At 40.0% G+C, this 17,399-nt stretch overlaps 2 protein-coding genes across 4 annotated transcripts in view; one reads left to right on the top strand and one right to left on the bottom strand.

The window, feature by feature from the left end:
* Positions 1-17,399, top strand: part of LOC139748618 (uncharacterized) — a 155,600-nt gene that overhangs the window by 103,389 nt on the left and 34,812 nt on the right. The window lies entirely within an intron of this gene.
* Positions 1-17,399, bottom strand: part of Rab14 (RAS oncogene family member Rab14) — a 50,731-nt gene that overhangs the window by 26,726 nt on the left and 6,606 nt on the right. For both annotated transcript variants that reach the window (XM_071661822.1, XM_071661823.1), the window contains exons 2-3: positions 16,097-16,209; positions 3,872-3,998 (exon numbers count right to left, since the gene is read on the bottom strand). In XM_071661822.1, the coding sequence (XP_071517923.1) occupies positions 3,872-3,998; positions 16,097-16,202 (233 nt within the window). In that variant the 5' untranslated portion in view covers positions 16,203-16,209. The remainder of the gene's footprint in view (positions 1-3,871; positions 3,999-16,096; positions 16,210-17,399) is intronic.

Genomic DNA, 17,399 nt, shown 5'->3' with positions numbered 1-17,399 from the left:
ATGAGAAGGTAGGGAAAGAAGCAGTTACCAAAATGGCCCACCCTTGAGTTGCCAATGGCCACACAGCAATCATGTGATGCAGCAGCTTGCTGAGTATTGTGTGGGCTAGCTAGTGGTGGGGGCATACATGCAGCCAGCTCTTGGGAGCAAAAACCGAAGTAATACCTACAGAAGAGGGAAAGTGAACCAAAATTGCAGAGTAGGGCAAGAGGGGCTAGTTTGGAAAGCAGCCAAAGACAGTTTATAAGTCACACCACTTTCAACTCAACATTGTCAAGTAAGGATTCACAGTTAGTACTGCCCATGTATTTGCTGCATGTCATAGAAGGCGGCTGAAAGGAGTGGGAGTGGGGGGCTGGAAATCCTCCCCTCTTCTTTTACTTTTTCAAAAGAAGGAACAGAGGGGTCCAAGAGAGGATTTTTCCCTCCAAGGCTGTCTTCTGTTCTTGATGCTACCTTGCTAACGCTGGAAATGGCAAATGAGTAATTATATTTATTATACTTAACTGCCATCTCCCGTGTTAGTGAGGTAGCGCAAGGAAACAGACAAGGAATGGCCCAACCCACCCACATACACATGCATATACCTAAACGCCCACACATGCAAATCTGGGGATAGGGGAGAAAGAATACTTCCCGCATGTTTTAGGAGGCAACTAAGGAGGGCGGGAGCAGGGAGCTGAACCCTCCCCCTCCTCGTATTTAAATTTCTAAAAGGGGAAACAGGAGTTAAGGAAATATGTTTTAAGATAAAAATCCTTCGTACTTGATTGCTGTTTCTTGCATTAGCAAGGTAGCACCAGGAACAGACGAAGAAGGGCCACACCGGCCCACATCCATTCTCTAGCCGTCATGTGTAATGCACAGAAACCACAGCTCCCTATCTACATCCAAGCCCCACAGACCATTCCATGGTTTACCCCATGTACTTCATATGCCCCAGTTCATTCCATATAGTGTGATAATATCAGGATTTTTTTTCACTTTTATTTTTTAATGATGACCATCATGGAATGGGAAAAACATGCCTCAAAGCCATCTCAGATGAAAGAAAAGAGAATATAGAAATTTATCTGGTCTCTGCTGAGAGGTGGCAAATGGTTGTGGTTGCTAGGCAGCCAGTGATTTGTTCTGAGTGCTCTATTGTACTTGGTTTGCAGCATTGTTGTATTTGCTTTTGAGAGGGTGGAAGACTAGGCAGGTGATACATAGTTTTAGGTGAAGGTGAATTATTTGTGGTGGATGCTGAGGGATTCTTTATCTTACCCAAATCTGGTGCCAGTTAGTGTTCAGGGGCATTGAGTTTTTGTGTTGCTTAGTGATGGTTTTTATTGTGGGGAGTGAATGCCAAATGGGTATCCTATTTGAAACCTAGAATGGTAAGAATCTAATAAGGTATGCATCAGACGTGACAGATCAAGGGAAGAGGCAAAGAAAAGCTAAGAATATAATTAGAAGGCAAAGAAGGGGAGACATCAAATGAAGCAAGAGAATAGAACACTGCCAGCACTGCAGAGGTCAGGAATGTTAGATGATGGTATTTTCAGACTGAGAATAAAGTATAAAAATGCTGATGGATTAGTGGTACAGATTGAGCCTCTTTAATCCGGCAACCTTGGGATCTGGCCATTGCTGGACCACAGAAAATGCTGGAAAACAGAAATTGACCCCAAAGGGAACCCCTGTGTAAATATTTGCCCAACCCTTAGTCTTGCCAGCTCATTCTACATACATATTGCTGTGTTATCAAAAGTAGAACAAAGCTTAAAACAGGAAATAATACAACAATTAATGCTTCCAAACAAGGTTATTATTGTCACATCAGATTACATCAGAAGTACCTCTAGATAGAGACTCCAAAATACCTTGGGCAAGGTTTTTTTTTTTACAACATACAACACCAATATAGGGCAGATTCATCAACATCATACATTTATTCTAGGCAAAGTTTTCTGCTGCCACTAACTGTGCAAATTCATCCACAAACTTTACTGCAGCTTTGTGACAAGTAGTTAATGTAAGGAATGATCATAGGTTGGTAGTTGGCTTTGGTCGACTCTTGTTACTATTGTTGTTTTATCATTATCGTCAAGGCAGCCAGCCCGCACTGTGGCGTCAGTCCCAGCCAGCTCATATACTCTCTCTCCCCCTGCACATGTTGGTTGTTTAATAGAGAATTGGAGTTTTTATTGAGTCATTTAATATGACCTTACACTACAACCTTCTGTGTCAGCACTACGCTTTTCACTGCACGCTGTACTGAAATTCCAAGTCTCCATTTAAACTTGTGTAACCATCCATGCAAATATTCACATAGTCTAGCTTTAGTTCTCTATGAAAAACTTTGGCCTGCTCGATAAGCATCTCCCCAGAAATGCTTACACCTTCATTACATGGGAGCTTGAACCACTTCATAAGTGCAGTCTAATTCTGTACTTCTGGCACCTTTCAAAGTTTTCCAAAACTTTAAAATTTTCTGGCTTTCATTTTCAGTAAAAAACTGAATATAGGAAATTAACAGGACTGGTAATTAGCTTGGCTGTAGAGTAAACAGATTTTGGCACCTTAGCACTGCTAACAGTGCCACTCTGGTGGCAGGTCCACAAACTAATGGCAGCAGATTCAAAACATGCTGGACCATGGGAGTTACTGGACCACAGAGCTCCAGATTACAGAGGTTCAACCTGTACACGATAAAGAGCTAGAATTTAAGGATCATATACGAGACAATGCACCTGATATTGTCAGAGTTGTAGAAATAGTGAGCACTAGGAGATAGGATCTCATCTCCTCTGTCCAAAGGGGTACTTGATGGTATGAAAGAAAAGACAAAGCAGGAGGGGGATTGGCCCTCCTAACATGAGATAACCTTAGTCTCATGATATAGTAATAATGACCCATTCAAACAATATAGGGTATCTGTGGTAAAGAAAAGCACAGTGAGGTTAATATTAAATGGTCTTTCAAAGAATTCTAGTGATTCAGAACTAAGTACAAAGGTAATAATGAAGGAAAAATCTGGATGGTTCATGAAGCAGCAAAACATGATCTCAAAAGGTAGTGCTGATTCTGAGAGATTTCAGTTATAAGGATAAACTTTGGTAATCTGAATTTTTAGGTGACACGGAATCATGGAGATAAAAGTTCTTTGTGTGAGTAGAGGAGAACACATTTGGACGAGGGGGGACTGATACACCATCATTACTCAGTGATGATTTTGTGGTAAATGAGACACTTAAAATAGATATAATTGTGGAAAAGACATCAGGAAATGGAGTTTTAATTCAGGTAATCTCTACATACAAGAGCCATGAGGGGAGAGAATCCCTCCTTAATAAATAAAATCAAACATTACTTTAGCCCTCTCAGAGCTACATTTTATGGTTAATGAGAATGTTGAACCTGTCTTAAATGCTATCAATGATGTAAAGACAAGCAAAGGTCTGAATAACAAGTTCAAGTGATCTTATTCTTGAGGATACAGCCCTAACTAATAAGATCGAATAAGGAGAAGGTCATGAAAACACTGAAGTATCTAGAAAGATATAAACAGTACTAGCAGGCACTGACCCATATACAACACATGATTCTGATGAAATTTCTCCATATTTGCTGAATAAATATGCAAATACACTGCACGATTTATTTAATGATTTCCATCATTCTCAAAACATAAAGGGAGCTTCATGTTTATTTCATCTTTTTATGATTTCTTCTGCCTCCCTTGGAGTGTGCACAGTGAGTTAATCCTCTCAACATTACAGAGTAAAACTTTTCAAACCTCATGAGATACTTATGAAAACTTAGGAGTTGACTGAAAAAGGGATGAAAGATTCATGTGAAATATAAATACCACATTCTTGAAACTAACCTTGTAACAGCTCTGAAGCGTTCCTGCCCCGCCGTGTCCCAAATTTGTAACTTTATCTTCTGACCTGCGACTTCAATTATTCGGGTGCCAAACTCTACACCTATTGTGTGTGGGCAGTCTGCCATAACTGTGGGAAGAAACTTCATTTTACTTTTTACCTGGGAAACTTCTTGATGAACTGAAAGACAACCACATGCTCTAAAATAAAATCACAGTTTAGTGATATGAAAAATATATTACTGTCTTTGAATCAGTTTTGAAATAACAAAAGATTCTTTTCATTTTTCTGTATGTGACACCTGTAAAGTATACAAGTTAACCTGAATGCACCAATCTCATCACACATTTGTTTGGCTACTAATCTAACCCATACCATTCAAGCTTATACCTATCAGCACAAGAAACAACATTTGCTTGGTGAGCGGGTAAAACCCAGATTTACTCCCCAAAATGAGGCATAATGAAAAGGAAAAAAAGCTGTTGACCATAACAAAACATATGAGCAGCAGCCCATACGAGCCTATAAAATCAGAACACAGAGACAAGGTAGTGCCAAATCATTAGCTTTACTCTAATCATGGACAAAGTGTTGGTATCAGTCTTGGGCATGTTTCTAACCTTAGTCAGAAAACAGGTATTCAGAAAGGAAAGAGCAGAAAGAAGCATAAGAAAATACATGAATGCTCACAGGGTTCATTTTTTGAAAGCTTAGGGTATATTTCTAACCTTTGGACCAAACACTACAAGCATCTGACAGAATATGGAGATGAAGGAGGGCAGACTTAAACATAAATCAAAAGAAAACTAAAGAAAGTTCTATCCTTTATGAAAACTGATCCCAGTTCAGGATCATCCTCTTCTGACGGCTGCATACTCAAAGCCAGAAAAAGATTAACTTGATCTAAACAGAAATTGAAAAAAAAGTACTTAACAAATGCCAAAGACAACCCTTGTTTTTAATAAGGTACCATCCTCCAGATCCAGCAAGGTATGTTCTCATAAAGAAGCATGGAAAAACAGACATGTATGCAATATTCCTGCATGACCAGAAAACTCTCTGAGAATTTTGACTGGGCATAAAAGATGCTTCTGGAGAGCAACTTACTGTGTAATGGTAAGTTTATTCCTAAATTCAGACATCTCATTTTAGCAAAGTAAGGCATGTGGTAGGTACAACAGAGGGTAGTAAGTGGTGGGATGTGGAAGTTAAACTGCCAAGGAAAGAAAAAAAGATAGGGGAGAGATGGCATCAGCATGAGAAGAATGTGAGTGACTGGGAGGTACATGATAATAAGCAGGCAGAAGTCAAGAGACGAAAAAAAGTAAGTGAAAAATGAGGTTAGAAAGTACATATGAACTTCAGAGTTATTAGAAAATGTGCTGTATGGAGGTGAATAGTTTGAGAAGAATGAGAAAAAATGGGGACAACTATCAAGGAAGCAGAGGGGGAGAAGTGGTGTCATGCAAAGAAGTGGCGAAAAAGAGATGGAATACTTTTGAAGAATTGCGAATGTGTTATACAACAGGGTAGAGTATGTGGTGAAACTTGGGCAAGGTGGCATGCAGTGTGAAAGTGACCTGGAAATTGGTCTGGTGAAAAGAGAGGAGGAAGTGAAAGCCTCCTGAAAAATAAAGTGCAGATGGTACTGCAGTTGTTTCTCAAGAAAAGGTGACTATTGATCAATTTGTCAGGCTATTCAATATTGTATAGTTCAAGGTGAGGTTCTTGAGAACTTATAAAATGCCTGAAGAGTGCACTTTAGTTTCTTGAGTGTACCTGGTAAGGTATATGGGAGTGTGGTGGTAAGCTCAGAACATCTGATTGGGGAGAAGCAGCATGGCTTTATAAGAATTTTACAATGTCTGGACTAGATGAGTGATTTGAAAAATTAGTGCAGAAAATACTTTGAGAAAGGGTGAATTGAACGTAGCATTTATCAATCTGGCAAAAGTGTATGACAGGGCTGACAGAGAGGTCTTTAGGAAGATGTTAAAAATATATAGGGTACATGGAAAGTTATCAAATTCAGTCAGGAGATTTCACTATGGCAGAATGGCATGTATGTAAGTTGGGAGGAAGGTCTATGTTGAGGATGTGACATGCCACCGTTTCATCTGATGATGGAAAGGATGGTGAGGAATGGTCTTAAAAAGAAAGGCAGGTCTACAGCATATGCTTCTGAAGGCGGGAGGCATGGAAGGTGAGTCAGAAGCTGTTTGCAGATGATACAGTTCTGGTGGTAGACTCTAAAGAAACGGTAGAGGCTGGAGACAGACTTAGGTATATGTTAAAGGAGAAAGCTGAGAGTGTACATGATCAAAAGTGATGTAATATTGGGCAGCAGGGAGATGAGGCAGGACAGTCTGGGAATGTCTAAATGGGAAGCATTTGAGGAATGTGGAGTGCTTTAGACACCTGGGTGTGGACTGGGCAGCAGATTTAGGTAAACACAAGTTGAGGTGAGTCATAAGGAGGGTAAAAGATATAATATCCCGCATGTACTGAGGAGTATGTGGAAGGGGAAATCAGTGTCTCCTATGTTTGAAGGTAAAGTGAAAGAAAAATTTTGTACAATTGAGTCTTAGGGCCTGGAGTGTAAAAGACCAGGAGACAATGGATGTACTGAAAATGAAATACTTTAGGACAACACATCAGGTGAAGTAGGATGCTTATGTAAGGAATAACAATGTAAGAAAGAGGTGTGGCAGAAATTGCTGGATGACTGAAAAAGCTGACCAAGGTTTGTTTTATTTTGTTCAGAATATGGAGAGGATGACTGAAGAAAGACTGACTATGATGATCATGTCATCTGAGGAGGGAAGAAGAGGAAAGGGAAGACTGAGAAGATGGAAGGATGAACTAAAAGATGCTTTGGGGTATTAGGATTTGAACATTCTGGGAGGTAAAAGCCATGCATGGGACTGGATTGATGTATAGGAGTGGTGATGTGCTGTCAATGAGCTGAACCCTGGAATATAAAGAGTTTAATGTAAATCATGTTACAGTCGATGAGGCCCAGCTATGGGTGGTAGTCTCTTCTTTTAGTGCATCATTTATGAGAGCTGGAGATCACTCTGATGATACCGATTCATTTACAAGTGATTCCTAAGAATCTCTGAAATGTGTAAATTGATTAGCTTATCACATAAAGTGTAAGTGGAAGGATCACTATTTGGTAACCACAGTAGTGTCCTCTTAGGTGGAAAGAGGGCCATTTGAAAGTTCTTAATGAGTTTACGTATTTGGGATTATGATTAATGAGGACAGTACTTTCTTTTCTTTCTTTCATGCTATTCGCCATTTCCTGCGTCAGCAAGGTAGCGTTTAGAACTGAGGACTGGGCCTTTGAGGGAATATCCTCATCTGGCTAAATGTGAGAGTAGTGTCATGTACGAATAAAGAACTGGGGGTGCACTGTGAACTCTGGTGAATGGGATGTGAAACAATGTCCTTCTGGCTTGAGCTAAGAAGAGAGTAAGGCCAGTAGAAATGATTAACTTAGAGTAATAATAAAAATTAGACTGTGAGGAAGATACAAAGCATGAAAAAAATCATGGTATAAGGATGAATGCCTTTTATGCCTCTTATGAAGAATGTATAGGAGATAACATGATAATCAGAAAGATCTATGGTAGTATGGTCTAATGTACAAGGTGTAGAGGTAGACTATAGCAGAGAGAAAAGAAGAAAGAATGTAGTGAGGATGCTCATAAGGTTTATATTCCATCAACAGAATGTTTCCACCATATAGAGTCCTACCCATTGGTTTTTAAGAAGTATCAAGCAGTAATTATGGAATGATCAAGTGAGGGTTGAAGATAATGAAACAACTGCTTCTAATTTGATAACACTGATTACAAATGGACAGACAGTTGTACTTAATGGCTGGAAAAAGTAACGTGCTCTGTTAGTTATTCCGTGGTCATGAGTTTACATGATTTATTGAGTTAAATCAACCAATCAAAAAGGATGAAAGCATATTAATGATATTGTTCTTAATGTAAATGCTACACTTTTTTTCATCAAATCCTCTGTATAGGTAGTTACCAGTAGTAATTCTTATGTGAGATATTAGGCCTACTATAATGTCTCGCAGAAAACATTAATTTTTATGTAATTATTTCTCCCATTAGACTACTGAATACTGTGTTTCTGTTTTCTTATATGGAAATGAGGAATTAGATAAAAGTTAACTTTTAACATCTGACTGGTGATTAGTGATGGATAAATGGCCACAAGAGCATTAGGTAGAAGTTGTAGGTAGGAACATTTACTGGGAGCATTATGGAGAAGCAGTAGGTAGGAACATTAGGTTGACAAATTAGGTAATAGAAGTTGGTGGGAACATTATGTAGAAGCCTCTGAAAATACTGTGCTAGGGGTGCCCTCTGCCGGTGGCCTGTTGAGGGTGAGGCACTACAGGCTAAGAAGTGGCACTGGAGTTCACCAGTTATGGGAACTCTTTTGCCATGGCCACCCCCCTCAAGGGAGTTCCCTGAGGAAACTGGCATCAGAAGTATAGATATATAAATAGATTGATGGTGACAGCCTGAGGTATTTCAGATGAGGATCCTAAGGGAGTGATAACTACCATGCAAATGAGGATTCCAAGAGTATATTAACATCATCACGTGCAGTCGAAGGATTGTGTGTGAACGCAGAGGTGTTATGTGAACAGAGCCATTAGCCTCGCTTAATAAATAAACTAGAGTGTAAAAAATATGATTAAGAAACACAAGTGCATAAGTGGTGAAGAAATCTTTGTTCATTTGAATGCAGCAAACAAAAGTTGAGGATATGAGCATATGATTTATCTCATATGAATGGAAATAGAGTTTAACATTAAAATATAAAAGATTATAATTTCTTGAGTTACTGAAAGACTACTATATTAAAAAATCTAGAATAAAGTAAAGCCCATTACCAAAGACAATTAAAACTGTTGCAAAACCACTAATGTACATATACATACAGTTTAATGGAAGAGAAAGGAATAAGTATAACAAGATATGAAAGAATATAAAAAACTTTGATAAGAATATTGTAAACAAGGCTGAAGCCAATACACAACTTTCCAATATATTCCACAAAAGTAAAATCAGTTAAACAGCATCCAGTAAGGCAAAGGATTCTGAAGGATATGTGTGTATAAAGATTTTGTTTTCCTTTAATTCAATGGATAATGTGTAATAACAGTAGGATACCTGTAAAATTTAATAAGGTGTACCACAATCAAGCAAACTCTAATTTGTGCTGTGAAAAAAAAGATGGGAAGCACTGATCTAGATAATGCTAAGGTCATGAGGAAAGTAAAAAGAAAATTGAGGAAGAATTCATCAACTTAAAAGGGAACATAGAGAATCACCAAAAATGGTCTAATCCATGGTTGATAAAATTCAATCAGAATAAATGTGAGGTCATGAAGATGAAACAGTGAAAGAAAGCCTCACATGCCCATTATACAGAAGAAAATAACAGTAGTTATCTGTGTGTATGAAGGACTCTGAAGTAAACAATGCCCCCTGCCGGTCACCAAAGATGCACCTTAAGGGATTAAAAAAGGAGATGAACTGTCTGCTGGCAAATATCACAACTGCATTATTTTTTACCCTAAGGACCTCTTCTCCAGGGGTTCCTGCAGCTTCACAGTAGCACAACAATCAGTAGCAGGGAAAGGAGAGACTCCGCAAGTGTGGTGAGCCACACTTGAAGAAGCATAAAGAATTAACAGAAAAGATACAGACAAAGGCAACAAAGATGATACAAGAATTTAGATAAGTTACTTGGAATGGTTAGTGCCCTTAGATTTGTCCATCAGTGAAGAGAGAAGAGTTAGGGGTGACCTGATTAAAACCTGATTTTGTACAGTAAAAGAGTATCACATGCATGAGGAAACTGTGACTATGGGTAACACACAGAAGTTTAAAAGTTATCTGATAGTTGTGAAAAAGCAAGAGATTGAGATCTACAGGACTAGAACTCCCTCCCCATGCAACATGAACAGGTATTTAGAAGTCATTGCAATCTGTGTGTCTAGGTTTCTTCATTCTGGATTTAACAGAAAACAATGCATTTAAACCACAATATACCACAAGTCAAAAACTATTCCTTCTAAAAACATTTCCATCAATGAAATGAGATTAATAAATACAGCTGCATCACAACATACTACTTTTCCAATAACACTGCATTAAAAAATTTATTTATTTATTTATTTATTTTTTTTTGCTTTGTCGCTGTCTCCCGCGTTTACGAGGTAGCGCAAGGAAACAGACGAAAGAAATGGCCCAACCCACCCCCATACACATGTATATACATACGTCCACACACGCAAATATACATACCTACACAGCTTTCCATGGTTTACCCCAGACGCTTCACATGCCCTGATTCAATCCACTGACAGCACGTCAACCCCGGTATACCACATCGATCCAATTCACTCTATTCCTTGCCCTTCTTTCACCCTCCTGCATGTTCAGGCCCCGATCACACAAAATCTTTTTCACTCCATCTTTCCACCTCCAATTTGGTCTCCCACTTCTCCTCATTCCCTCCACCTCCGACACATATATCCTCTTGGTCAATCTTTCCTCACTCATTCTCTCCATGTGCCCAAACCATTTCAAAACACCCTCTTCTGCTCTCTCAACCACGCTCTTTTTATTTCCACACATCTCTCTTACCCTTACGTTACTTACTCGATCAAACCACCTCACACCACACACTGTCCTCAAACATCTCATTTCCAGCACATCCATCCTCCTGCGCACAACTCTATCCATAGCCCACGCCTCGCAACCATATAACATTGTTGGAACCACTATTCCTTCAAACATACCCATTTTTGCTTTCTGAGATAATGTTCTCGACTTCCACACATTCTTCAAGGCTCCCAGGATTTTCGCCCCCTCCCCCACCCTATGATCCACTTCCGCTTCCATGGTTCCATCCGCTGCTAGATCCACTCCAAGATATCTAAAACACTCTACTTCCTCCAGTTTTGCTCCATTCAAACTTACCTCCCAATTGACTTGACCCTCAACCCTACTGTACCTAATAACCTTGCTCTTATTCACATTTACTCTTAACTTTCTTCTTTCACACACTTTACCAAACTCAGTCACCAGCTTCTGCAGTTTCTCACATGAATCAGCCACCAGCACTGTATCACCAGCAAACAACAACTGACTCACTTCCCAAGCTCTCTCATCCCCAACAGACTTCATACTTGCCCCTCTTTCCAAAACTCTTGCATTTACCTCCCTAACAACCCCATCCATAAACAAATTAAACAACCATGGAGACATCACACACCCCTGCCGCAAACCTACATTCACTGAGAACCAATCACTTTCCTCTCTTCCTACACGTACACATGCCTTACATCCTCGATAAAAACTTTTCACTGCTTCTAACAACTTGCCTCCCACACCATATATTCTTAATACCTTCCACAGAGCATCTCTATCAACTCTATCATATGCCTTCTCCAGATCCATAAATGCTACATACAAATCCATTTGCTTTTCTAAGTATTTCTCACATACATTCTTCAAAGCAAACACCTGATCCACACATCCTCTACCACTTCTGAAACCACACTGCTCTTCCCCAATCTGATGCTCTGTACATGCCTTCACCCTCTCAATCAATACCCTCCCATATAATTTACCAGGAATACTCAACAAACTTATACCTCTGTAATTTGAGCACTCACTCTTATCCCCTTTGCCTTTGTACAATGGCACTATGCACGCATTCTGCCAATCCTCAGGCACCTCACCATGAGCCATACATACATTAAATAACCTTACCAACCAGTCAATAATACAGTCACCCCCTCTTTTAATAAATTCCACTGCAATACCATCCAAACCTGCTGCCTTGCCGGCTTTCATCTTCCGCAAAGCTTTTACTACCTCTTCTCTGTTTACCAAATCATTTTCCCTAACCCTCTCACTTTGCACACCACCTCGACCAAAACACCCTATATCTGCCACTCTATCATCAAACACATTCAACAAACCTTCAAAATACTCACTCCATCTCCTTCTCCCATCACCACTACTTGTTATCACCTCCCCATTTGCGCCCTTCACTGAAGTTCCCATTTGCTCCCTTGTCTTACGCACTTTATTTACCTCCTTCCAGAACATCTTTTTATTCTCCCTAAAATTTAATGATACTCTCTCACCCCAACTCTCATTTGCCCTCTTTTTCACCTCTTGCACCTTTCTCTTGACCTCCTGTCTCTTTCTTTTATACATCTCCCACTCAATTGCATTTTTTCCCTGCAAAAATCGTCCAAATGCCTCTCTCTTCTCTTTCACTAATAATCTTACTTCTTCATCCCACCACTCACTACCCTTTCTAATCAACCCACCTCCCACTCTTCTCATGCCACAATCATCTTTTGCGCAATCCACCACTGATTCCCTAAATACATCCCATTCCTCCCCCACTCCCCTTACATCCATTGTTTGTGTAAATAAATTATACTTTTCCCTTTTCCATAGCCAAAGGTTGAACCATTATGTGACATTCATTTTTTCATTTCATTTCAAGCTAGAAGTTTCAGTTTTCTAAATTGTTTCTTACATTTTTCATATGTTTTTTTTTTTTTTTTTTCATACTATTCGCTATTTCCCGCGATAGCGAGGTAGTGTTAAGAACAGAGGACTGGGCCTTTGAGGGAATATCCTCACCTGGCCCTCTTCTCTGTTCCTTCTTTTGGAAAATTAAAAAAAAATAAAAATAAAAAAAAAAAAACGAGAGGGGAGGATTTCCAGCCCCCCGCTCCCTTCCCCTTTAGTCGCCTTCTACGACATATATATGTATATATATGTATATGTGTGTGTGTGTGTATATGTGCTTATGTATGTGTATGTGTATATATATGTATGTATATATATATATATATATATATATATATATATATATATATATATATATATATATATATATATATATATATATATATTTGCTTTGTCGTTGTCTCCCGCGTTTGCGAGGTAGCGCAAGGAAACAGACGAAAGAAATGGCCCAACCCACCCCCATACACATGTATATACATACGTCCACACACGCAAATATACATACCTACACAGCTTTCCATGGTTTACCCCAGACGCTTCACCTGCCTTGATTCAATCCACTGACAGCACGTCAACCCCGGTATACCACATCGCTCCAATTCACTCTATTCCTTGCCCTCCTTTCACCCTCCTGCATGTTCAGGCCCCGATCACACAAAATCTTTTTCACTCCATCTTTCCACCTCCAATTTGCTCTCCCTCTTCTCCTTGTTCCCTCCACCTCCGACACATATATCCTCTTGGTCAATCTTTCCTCACTCATCCTCTCCATGTGCCCAAACCACTTCAAAACACCCTCTTCTGCTCTCTCAACCACGCTCTTTTTATTTCCACACATCTCTCTTACCCTTACGTTACTCACTCGATCAAACCACCTCACACCACACATTGTCCTCAAACATCTCATTTCCAGCACATCCATCCTCCTGCGCACAACTCTATCCATAGCCCACGCCTCGCAACCATACAACATTGTTGGAACCACTATTCCTTCAAACATACCCATTTTTGCTTTCCGAGATAATGTTCTCGACTTCCACACATTCTTCAAGGCCCCCAGAATTTTCGCCCCCTCCCCCACCCTATGATCCACTTCCGCTTCCATGGTTCCATCCGCTGCCAGATCCACTCCCAGATATCTAAAACACTTCACTTCCTCCAGTTTTTCTCCATTCAAACTCACCTCCCAATTGACTTGACCCTCAACCCTACTGTACCTAATAACCTTGCTCTTATTCACATTTACTCTTAACTTTCTTCTTCCACACACGTTACCAAACTCAGTCACCAGCTTCTGCAGTTTCTCACATGAATCAGCCACCAGCGCTGTATCATCAGCGAACAACAACTGACTCACTTCCCAAGCTCTCTCATCCCCAACAGACTTCATACTTGCCCCTCTTTCCAAAACTCTTGCATTTACCTCCCTAACAACCCCATCCATAAACAAATTAAACAACCATGGAGACATCACACACCCCTGCCGCAAACCTACATTCACTGAGAACCAATCACTTTCCTCTCTTCCTACACGTACACATGCCTTACATCCTCAATAAAAACTTTTCACTACTTCTAACAACTTTCCTCCCACACCATATATTCTTAATACCTTCCACAGAGCATCTCTATCAACTCTATCATATGCCTTCTCCAGATCCATAAATTTTTTTTTTTTTTCTTTCAAACTATTCGCCATTTCCCGCATTAGCGAGGTAGCGTTAAGAACAGAGGACTGGGCCTTTGAGGGAATACCCTCACCTGGCGCAATTCTCTGTTCCCTCTTTTGGAAAATTAAAAAAAAAACGAGAGGGGAGGATTTCCAGCCCCCCGCTCCCTCCCCTTTTAGTCGCCTTCTACGACACGCAGGGAATACGTGGGAAGTATTCTTTCTCCCCTATCCCCAGGGATAAATGCTACATACAAATCCATTTGCTTTTCTAAGTATTTCTCACATACATTCTTCAAAGCAATCACCTGATCCACACATCCTCTACCACTTCTGAAACCACACTGCTCTTCCCCAATCTGATATATATATATATATATATATATATATTATCCCTGGGGATAGGGGTGAAAGAATACTTCCCACGCATTCCTCGCGTGTCGTAGAAGGCGACTAGAGGGGACGGGAGCGGGGGGCCAGAAATCCTCCCCTCCTTGTATTTTTTAACTTTCTAAAATAGGAAACAGAAGAAGGAGTCACGCAGGGAGTGCTCATCCTCCTCGAAGGCTCAGACTGGGGTGTCTAAATGTGTGTGGATGTAACCAAGATGTGAAAAAAGGAGAGATAGGTAGTATGTTTGAGGAAAGGAACCTGGATGTTTTGGCTCTGAGTGAAACGAAGCTCAAGGGTAAAGGGGAAGAGTGGTTTGGGAATGTCTTGGGAGTAAAGTCAGGGGTTAGTGAGAGGACAAGAGCAAGGGAAGGAGTAGCAGTACTCCTGAAACAGGAGTTGTGGGAGTATGTGATAGAATGTAAGAAAGTAAATTCTCGATTGATATGGGTAAAACTGAAAGTTGATGGAGAGAGATGGGTGATTGTTGGTGCATATGCACCTGGGCATGAGAAGAAAGATCATGAGAGGCAAGTGTTTTGGGAGCAGCTGAATGAGTGTGTTAGTGGTTTTGATGCACGAGACCGGGTTATAGTGATGGGTGATTTGAATGCAAAGGTGAGTAATGTGGCAGTTGAGGGAATAATTGGTATACATGGGGTGTTCAGTGTTGTAAATGGAAATGGTGAAGAGCTTGTAGATTTATGTGCTGAAAAAGGACTGGTGATTGGGAATACCTGGTTTAAAAAGCGAGATATACATAAGTATACGTATGTAAGTAGGAGAGATGGCCAGAGAGCGTTATTGGATTACGTGTTAATTGATAGGCGCACGAAAGGAAGACTTTTGGATGTTAATGTGCTGAGAGGTGCAACTGGAGGGATGTCTGATCATTATCTTGTGGAGGCTAAGGTGAAGATTTGTATGGGTTTTCAGTAGAGTGAATGTTGGGGTGAAGAGGGTGGTGAGAGTAAGTGAGCTTGGGAAGGAGACTTGTGTGAGGAAGTACCAGGAGAGACTGAGTACAGAATGGAAAAAGGTGAGAACAATGGAAGTAAAAAATTTATATCATACAATAATAATTTTAGATTACAGCACACCAGAATTAACTTTTGCGGTAACTTAATACGTATTCATCTTTTCCACATTTCAATACATTTTGCTAATATACTTAATTCTCTTAGCAGCTGAAAGCTACTATCTATTTCAATTACTTATCAGTCATTGCATAAACAAGATTACATCCTATTATGAGAAAATATAACAAGATCACACACTATTGTGAGAAAATATAATTCATGGCTATCTATATATCCATATCTCTGACACTTGTTCCAAACTGGAACTCCCTCAAGAGGGTGATGATGGCAATAGAATCTCCATAACCAGTGAACTCCAAAAGTGACTTCAAAGCTTTTAGTCACCCTTAACAGGCCACTGGCAGAGGGCAATTCTAGCACAGTGTTTGCAGACTCCTATCTAATGTTCCTACCTAATGTTCCTTCCTACTACTTCAACCTTATGGCATGAATTATATTTCTATTTGGTCATAATAAAATTTTACTTACATTTCTTTTCTGTGAACTGGTGGAGGAGACATGACTTCCCTACACCCATGTCCCCAATGATAATATATTTGAAGATATATGAATAATTGTACGGACCCGCAGACATTGTGACCCTGGAATACAAAATACTTTTAATACAACAGTTAATTACATCCTTATATGTATGGGATGGTTATCAAATTCAAGCATTATTAATATTTATTTTAAATTTTCTGCCCTATCATTTATATGTATGCATCTATACTTAATTCTTCTATAGCAGGATTCCTTTTATGGAGCACCCACAGCACTAAGAAGGTCATCCACATCCATCAGCAAGGACAAAATGTCAAGATTTTGGTCATACTATGTGATTCTCTTGGAAGGGGGACTGCAGGGCAGTTGTGAGGTACATGTTCAATGCCTTGAGTATGGAAGATGCACCTTCATCATAAGGGTTTCTGTGATATAGTGTCAATGCTGAAAAGATAGGCAGTGTCCTGAGCTCAGATCAGAAAATTTGACTGGTATCAATCAGGGGAGTATAGCTTGACATAGGTGTCTGGTGGCAAGGAGATCAAGACTCTTGGGTGGAGCTGTTTGGTGTCATATGTCATTTTGGTATAGATATGTTAGTGTGCTTTATGCTGGATATGGGGGGGGGGGGTAATCTTTTGTGCATAGGTAGTATGTTTGAGGAAAGAAACCTGGATGTTCTGGCTCTGAGTGAAACGAAGCTCAAGGGAAAAGGGGAAGAATGGTTTGCAAACATCTTGGGAGTAAAGTCAGGTTGGTGAGAGGACAAGAGCTAAGGAACAAGTAGCACTATTCGTGAAGCAGGAGTTGTGGGAGTGTTTGATAGTGTAAGAAAGTAAATTCTAGATTAATGTGGGTAAAACAGAAAGTGGATGGAGAGAAATGAGTGATTACTGGTGCTTATGCACTTGGTCATGAGAAGAAAGATCATGAGAGCCAAGTTTTTTGGGAACAGCTGAGTGAGTGTCAGCAGCTTTGGTGCATGGGACTGGGTATTAGTGATGGATGATTTAATTGTTTAGGTAATCAGTGTGGCAGTTGAGGGTACAATTGGTGTACATGGGGTATTCAGTGTTGTGAATGGAAATGGTGAAGAGCTTGTGGACTTGTGTGCAGAAAAAAGTCTGGTGATCGGGAAAACCTGGTTTAAAAGACATATACATAAGTATACATATGTGAGTGGCAGAGATGGTAAAAGGGCATTACTGGATTACATGTTAACTGAATGGCATGTAAAAGAGAGACCTTTGTAGGTTATTGTGCTGAGAGGGGCAGATGGAGGGATGTC

The sequence above is a fragment of the Panulirus ornatus genome, chromosome 5 (assembly GCF_036320965.1).
Source record: "Panulirus ornatus isolate Po-2019 chromosome 5, ASM3632096v1, whole genome shotgun sequence".
Lineage (NCBI taxonomy): Eukaryota > Metazoa > Arthropoda > Malacostraca > Decapoda > Palinuridae > Panulirus > Panulirus ornatus.
Note: the sequence above shows the minus strand (reverse complement) of the source record. Positions and strands in the feature narration are given on the sequence as shown.